Genomic DNA, 8,343 nt, shown 5'->3' with positions numbered 1-8,343 from the left:
TATTGAATTGAATTTATTTCTTAAAGACTTCCAATCTTGTACAAATTGGGAATTTATAAATAACTTTGTTTCACCCACATGATTCTAGTTTATCATAACTGTACATTGACTCATAAAAACAATAACTGTAAATAATAATATATATGTATATATAGTTGACCATAAAAATTTAAATATAAGAAAATGGTCAGGGCTGTGGTCAAAAAAAGAACAAATAATTTAAAACTATTTGAATGTCCGATGTTTCGCCCCACTTTACAGGGGTTCATCAGGGCTAAGAAAGATCCAAAAAAACTGTTCAAAGCGAAAGCTTGAACATTGTCGACATTGGAAATTAAAATAGTTTTAAACTATTTGTTCTTTTTTTGACCGCAACCCTGACCATCTTCTTATATGTAAATAATAATACTTCATTAAATTTAATAATTTAGTGGCTAATAATTATCCCTAATCATAACACTTGATTGGTGTGTGGAACATCACAGATTAAGGAATCCAGTAAATTGCATTGCATGTAAATTGCTAACATTATGATCCAGTAAATATTGATAAAGTTTTTCTCTGTTTCAAAGTGTCTTGTATTTTGTGTACATCACTGAGTGCAGAGAGAAATGCTCGTAAATATATGTGTCGTCTTCTATTAGCTTTTCACAGTAGAGAAGGATGTGGAAAAGGCAGTTGGAAATGAATTGGTTACTGAAAGCACAGGTTTCCTAAGCTTTGAAATAGAAACTTTTGTATTTCATGTAAAGCTTAATTAATTCGGGATTCAAACTCTTAACTATCTTACTGATCTTAGCTTTTTTATGTTAGTTCTATACATCAAATAGGACTCTAGGCTAGAACTATAGAAACTGGAAATAGTTCTATATATGGGATTGTTGTTGGAGTTTATGGATAGATGAATATCAGTAGATAGGATATGTTTTTTTTTTTTTAACTTTTTCAATATTTCATCACTGTATTTTAATAATCCAATTGGGTATACTTTTTTATAAAACTCTTCTTTAGAGTCATAATGAGCAGTTATTGTTCTGACTTGTGTGATCCAAAAAAAGTTTATATCAGGGTTCTTTGTATCCAGCAAAATTAGTTTGTTGAAGTAAAGTCTTGGTAATCTCTCTAAAGTGACAATTTGGACCAGTAATTTATAATCTTGTTCATAACTCTGATGCTCAAGGCGTTTTTCCCAGTTTCCAGTGTGCCACCTAAATAGTTGCTTCAGGAACTTTAGCTGTACGACTTCAATAGCGTCTAGGTATCTTAAGCTCCATATTTTGGAAGAATATAGAAGGGTTGAAGACACCATAGAATCAAAAAGTGCTATTTTTGTTTCCCATGAATCGCTTTTACCTTTTCGCAAAATCTCCAATACTTTTCCCATGGCAACAGAAAACTTCTTGATAAAATGCTCAGATGCCTTACTAAAAAATAATATATCATATAAGTTATATTAATAATATCATTAATAAGAAGGGGAAATGCTAGTCTTCTTCATCGGTTGTCCGTAATATGACAGACCACTTTAAAATTTCTTAATTTCTCTTGCTTCCTTCTCATTGCGAGGAATGCTAGTACAGTTCAATGAAACCTTTCCACATTTCATTTTCAATCTTAAAACAGCTTGCCTAACTTATTCTTTCTTACCTCATTGAGTATAAAAATATTCTTTATTTATTCTGGGAATGATTCCTTTAAAATCATAATACAGGGGTCAAAATTAGGCTTTAGAGCTTTAGAATAAAATAAAAATTCAATTATAAACCATCATAAAATATAATAAATTTGAAAAGATAAAAATGAATAACTATAATTAGCAGAATATATAAAATAAAAGTAGAACAAATAAAATAAAACTATCCTCTAACTAATCATAATCTTAAGGAATAATCCAATAAATGAAATAAAAGGAAAAGGAAAGTAGTAGTACTGATTATATGAGTCTATATATACACATGTTTATAGATTATTCATAAATATCCAAACATCTAATAATATTTATGTTAAATATTATCTCTCTTTCCATCTAGTCACATCTTATTTGAAACTTTTAACTGTTATTCTTCTGAAATTGGGTGAGCAGAAGATGGTTGATGATATAGGATTTGTAGGTTGAAATGATGTTAGAACTACAAATAAAGGAGGGAATAGAATTCCATAGAAAAGAGGGACAGATTTTGGAAAGATCAAAGGACAGAGGAGTATAGAACACCAGTTTAAGAAATAGACCATTGTATCATTTCTTCCTTTGCAGAGTGGGCTAGCTTTTCTCTGGCTTGAAGATAACAGCGCTTCTGTTAAAGTAAATTGTGTTTATACATATTTGTTGATAGCCTGGTAGCCTTATTTAGTCAACCAGTCAGGCTTTTGCTACTAGAGTTTTTAATCCTTAAATATGATGGAATTGACTGAATAAGTTATTCAAAACAAATTCTGTATCTTTACTCAACCAATAGTCCCTGGACTTTCTCGATAATCCCATAAAATTGTTCTTTTGACGGGCTAGCTTCAAAACTCAAATGTCTCTAAGATATTCCGTTGTTCTGTTATCTATTTAAAAGGTAGTTTACAGAATTTTGTGGCATTAATGAGAGTAAGGTTACTCCTTTTGCATAGGTCATTATCAGTCAATCTCAGGATTTATTTCCACTGTGATTTATATAGTTAAATAAAATTAAAGTTGATAATAAATATGTGTATTCTAAAACAGACTGAAATTATTTCCATTTTGATAATAATCAAATTTCACTGTTGCTTATTCCTTTCTAAAACATTTTTCATATTATTAAAATGGTAAGATAGAATCTATGATTAAGTAAATGTATTGGACAAGTACATAATTAATTGTAATGAGTATATTGAAGAAATAGAACCTTAAATGAGATTAAAAGTAATCAAATTATATTAGATGAAAAATTGTATCAATTTTAAAGATTATCTAGAATATTAAGTCATTAAAATGATAGCATAAAGTATAATATATATTTGAATACTTATGTAATAAAATAGAACTATTAGCTAAATTGATAAGATTTGTCCACCTAAATGACTGAATTTAAGGTTAATTTGATAACAATGTATTGCCTTTAGACAATATTTAATAAGTTTAGACCAAGTTTTAATAAGATTAGGCACAGTAAACATGTACATGATTTTGTACTACGTTATAGCGTGAAATTTCATAATTATATAATGTTAATATTAAATTATGAACTAGAACATATGTTGGCTAGGTAATTAATCATGATCAAAATGGCTACTGAACGGCTTTTCTCTTGTTCAAGCCAACACATAATGATAAGGTTGTGAATAAAAAATTATTTTATCAGAACTAATTTAGAAATTATGATTAATGAAATGAAAATTAATTACATTCTTAAATCATCCAGTCTGTAGACCAATTTGTATGAAGTGTGTCTTCAACCTAATGCCAGGCACCCCTTCACTTTTGAATCGCTGGTTAGATTATAGAGGACCGTATAAAATAGTGATAAATAAAACATAATTAACTGAACAAAAATCTATTGCATAAATTACAGTTGAAGTTGGTGTGGCCCAAACAACAGGTGTGTTAGTTAATTTTGAATAATGAGTCTATGATTTAATGATGCTGATGATGATGGTGTGAATTGTATTGATAGGTGTGGACTTACTCCATGGCTTGGTTATTCACTCTTCATTTATAGATTTCCTCTTTCCTTCTTCTCTGTTCCAGGAGGCACTTCAAGGTGTCAACTCCCTCATTTTTCTAGTAGAATATAGATGAAGAAAAATAAATGGCTGCTTCTGGACAAGGCTTGCTAATGAGTGTGAGTGCTTTTGTTTTCTCGGCCTCATGATGCGCTCATGTTGTCTTACGATTAGCCATATAGATTGTGGTTGTTTTAAGTCTTCTTGATGAACAGAACAATAGTTGAAATATTTGGGATATGAGATAACTAATGAAATACATGATTAGAAGATGTTACAGTACAATACATAGAATTGATTATTCTGTTAAAAGATAAAATTAACTGGTACTAATGCTATTATATTTCTTGTTTAAGGTATGCCCTAGAAGCTCATTTGGTCCATTTTAGGGAGATCTATGGCAACCGATCAGAACCTGCATTAAATGATCCTGAAGGAATTGCTGTTCTTGGATCTTTATTCTGTGTAATATAATTATCGCAAATATGAATAAATTATTAGAAAAAAATTAAGACTTTAAGAATAATTTAGGTAAAATTTAAGAAATAATATTATAATTAGATTTACCATAGAGAAAGATGATCCCACCTATAAGACTCTGAACACCCAACTCAACTGCCACACATTTCAATCCTGTGATTAATATTTTTATATCATTGGTAAAGATTTGAATTGACTTTAGGAGTAAGGAAATGCTTCAGAGACACATCTGGTATCTGTAAAGTAAGAACCTACCACTTTATAATCAGTGGTATAGATTGTACTATAATATAATTTTTTTTCTCAATACTCAAAATAATCTCATTTTTAGGACACAGGAGTGTTCTTGACATCTTTATAAAATAAAGTAAAAAAAGAAAAAAAAAAAAAAGAATTTGATAATCACAGCGTATGGTTTTTATTTTAATTTAGTAAGAACCATGTAATCCCATTGCATATCACAATTTTATTGTAGATACTAGAGTTACTAAAAATAGCATCTAATCACTATTCAGTTCTTAACAAATTTTAATTATTAATAAACTATAAAAGTATGTAGTTTATGTCAGATATTACTTTATGGTTTATGATGCTTAGAATAACTGTTGATGGACAATCTAGCGCAATATTCAGGGTTTTTTTTTTTTTTACAGCTATCTAAAAAGAACTCTAATTTGCAAAAGGTGATAGAAGGAGCCAATGGCCAAGATATTAAACTAAATTTTCGAGACTTTTTACCAGATGACTTAGATTTTTATCGTTATTATGGCTCTCTGACAACACCACCCTGTTCTGAATCAGTTGTATGGACTCTTTTTAAAAATAGAGCATCAATATCTAAACTCCAAGTGAGTATGATGTTTTAATTATTGTATAAACCAAATAAGAAATGAAAACAACTGTTTACAGTCTTATTATTTTGTTTTTCTTTATTTTAATTTTAATTAATTAAATGTTTTGGAGAATCTTCGTAAAATAGATCTAATTATATTATTGACTGAATATTTAATTATATACAGTACTATTAATGTTGTAATATTATAAATATATACATGTGTAATAAATGATACCTATTACATACATATTATTTTTTTCAGCTTGATAATATTAAAAGTATGTTTCCTGAAAAAGTTCATAGCACCTACAGAAATGTACAGGGATTAAATGGACGAGATGTTGAGAGGTGGGAATTCAACAAAGAATTTAACAAAGTTAATTTTCTAAAGAGTTCACCAAATTTATTAGTGGCAGCTCCTATATTGGCACACAATGTACATGGAATATTTTAGAGAAATAAAGTTTTTTTTTATAAATTATTAGTATTTTTTCATCTCCTCTGCTCGTTTTTTAATTACAAGGATGACTGAATTTGTTTAAATGAATGACCTGAGAAAAAAAAATACAAATATGTAAATAAATAAAAAATATATAAAAAAATTTAATCCCCTTGGTCAGGTTTATTAACCATTTTCTTTCTATTTCATAGTTTATTTACTTTTTCCTATCAATTTTTCATCGCTCTTTAGATTCATGAAACCAATAAAAAAATGCATAATTGTATTTATTGATCTATATGTTATTTATAAATAAAATCCTCGGATGTCTCTAAATATCTAAAATATCCTTAAATATAAATAAATAGTAATTTCATGAGATAGGAAGAAGTATATTTACACATTTCTTCCTCTTAATTTTCCTTCGCACCGCACCTCTGCAAGGTCAAGGTTTCTCAGAATTTCGACTGCATTTTCTCAGTTGAAATGAAAAATTTAACATTTTATTAAGTAGTTTGTTATTTGAAGGCAATTGATCTAATTTTCTGTCTTATTTTTTCCATCTGGGGAATTGAATAGCCTTCTTGCTTCAATTTTTCATTTTATCAATTTTACATAAACAAATAAATAACCCTGTCAACGTTTCAGACGTCCACCCATATTAAATATTGGATATTAAAACAAATTCCATTTATCATTGAACAGAGAAAGAGTCATAAGTTATGATGTTTATTCATTTATCGATATTAACTATTCATTTACATGTAAGAGTTTATTTTTTATACCAGTTGAAATTGTTTGAACAATTTGATAAATATGGATCTTTCTCCAAATTTGGTGCCATTTCGTTAACAAGATGTTTCAAAAATTGAAGCTAAGTGCTTCTTTTCTTCTAATTTTGAATACAATTTTTCTTGCTAATAACTTTCAGAAGCTGACATATAATTAATATTATATTATAGAAGTTTTATTCCAGGGAGTGGCATTTATGACTAAGGAGTGATAAAAAGAAACAGAGTATCTCATTACTGTAATAATTTTAACATAAAATATGTATTTAGCTGGAGTCAGTCAACATTTGGACCATATAAGATTTTCAACATAAAACATGTAATAAAACTTTCTACTTAACAATACTTGAAACTTCACTTCTTCAATGTCATAACCTCTATTATGACAATAAAACCCAACATAGAACATAACATCCAATGTCATAAGTAAATATTACTTTGAACATGTTATAACTATTCTACTGTTAAAGAGTAGAAAAGCTAAAGAGTTTGTTTGAACTGACTAATCTCAGGAACAGCTTGTGTAATTGAGTGATAATAGTGTAAGACAAACTGTAATTAAAAGTTTTAAAATTAAATGAAAAAGTTACAAAATGGGTTAATTTGACTAAAATTATTAAAATGAGCAGAAAAGCCTGAAAAAAATAATTGTTGATAGTAGGATGAGAGTTGTGAATTTATAGCTAAGATCGACCTTGAGAATGGCCAGGCTGGGTAAAATGTTTATTAATTTAAAATATTAATAAAGATTATTTGAGACTTAACTGGAGAAGCAATAAGATTATATATAAAATAATTTGAATTTTAGAAATATGGAATATATGAATATGGAAAACACAAGACAATAAAACACTTTTTGCCTATGTCACACAGTTTTGTTTACTCAATAGTTCCTTTTTTAAAATTGCTGAAATTATACCCTCACAAAGAAAATTTTATGTGAAAGGTGATCAGGTTACAATAGTAGGAAGGAAAAAGTACAAAGTTTCCTTTGTTGCTTCTTTAACATCTTCAGTTATTTCCAGGACTTGAAAGAGAATGAAAATAGTATTTTTATTGGTGATCACTCTAAACAGCACTACAAAATCAATACAGATGAGACTAATGTTTTGTTTATTAGTATTCACAGTACCTCAAAGCCTCTTTACATTTTGTGAAATTTCTATTGAATTTGAAAATTGAAAGATAAAAAGATGATAATGAACATGACTCCCTACTTTTATGAAAGAGTCAGAAAAAAATTATTATATCTTATATCAATAAAAAAGGAGAATTAAATCAAATCCAACAGAAAAACAAGCAATTCATCACAAATAGGCAAAGGTAAGTAAAATAAGGTGTTTACTTCAACTTAAAAAATAAAGAATAAATCTTATCATTATCACATGAATTACATTATGAAGAAAACATAAAATTTATAAAAAATGAAGATGAATAAACTATGTTTGCACTAAAATTTCATAAAGAGAGAAGAAGAGATTGATAAACATAAACATACATAAATACATCAGATTATAACTTAAATAATAATAGAGAAAAAATAAAAAAAACTTTATATAAAATTGAGAATGGCTGCTAAACAATGTTGGGTTCCATCAGTAATAAACCTGTATTTAAATACACCTCTAAACACTTTGGAAATAAGTTTATTACCGTACTTTTTGAGACATATATCGCTGTTTTGGATGAATATAGGCACGTCTAACAAAAAATATATATACTTTGTTTAACAGAAATATTCTATGGATTGTACCAACTAACTGTGGTTGCTTTTTGATATCCTATTAGCTCTGGGAAACTCAACTGAGGAACCATAGCTGAGAATGAAACTACTGTCTCCGCTAATATCTTTGGAAAACATTAATTTCAAAATAACATGAAAACTTTTTTTTTGTCTCATATGCCACTAATCAAACAAAGCACCAGTTTGCTTGAGCCTTATGGCATCATACTGCTAGTGATCTAAATATTGGGTTATAAAATAAGTTTGTAGCATTTTTTACTAGTGATTTCAATAAAAACTTCAGATTCTTGTAAATATTTCTAATCAATTATATATGACCCATTTTGATCTATTTCATATTGCTATCTTTCAGGTAATTTTTTAA

The 8,343-nt window shown here is 28.1% G+C and overlaps 1 protein-coding gene across 1 annotated transcript in view; it reads left to right on the top strand.

The window, feature by feature from the left end:
- The window catches only part of LOC106684408 (carbonic anhydrase 1), a 46,446-nt gene extending 40,960 nt beyond the window's left edge, over window positions 1–5,486 (top strand). The window contains exons 6-8 of the mRNA XM_067051086.1: window positions 4,047–4,155; window positions 4,824–5,018; window positions 5,268–5,486. Coding sequence (XP_066907187.1) covers window positions 4,047–4,155; window positions 4,824–5,018; window positions 5,268–5,459 — 496 coding nt within the window. The 3' untranslated portion in view covers window positions 5,460–5,486. The remainder of the gene's footprint in view (window positions 1–4,046; window positions 4,156–4,823; window positions 5,019–5,267) is intronic.
- The last annotated feature ends 2,857 nt before the right edge of the window (window positions 5,487–8,343 follow it).

The sequence above is a fragment of the Halyomorpha halys genome, unplaced genomic scaffold, assembly GCF_000696795.3.
Source record: "Halyomorpha halys isolate HHAL.00 unplaced genomic scaffold, Hhal_1.1 Scaffold577.1, whole genome shotgun sequence".
Lineage (NCBI taxonomy): Eukaryota > Metazoa > Arthropoda > Insecta > Hemiptera > Pentatomidae > Halyomorpha > Halyomorpha halys.
Note: the sequence above shows the minus strand (reverse complement) of the source record. Positions and strands in the feature narration are given on the sequence as shown.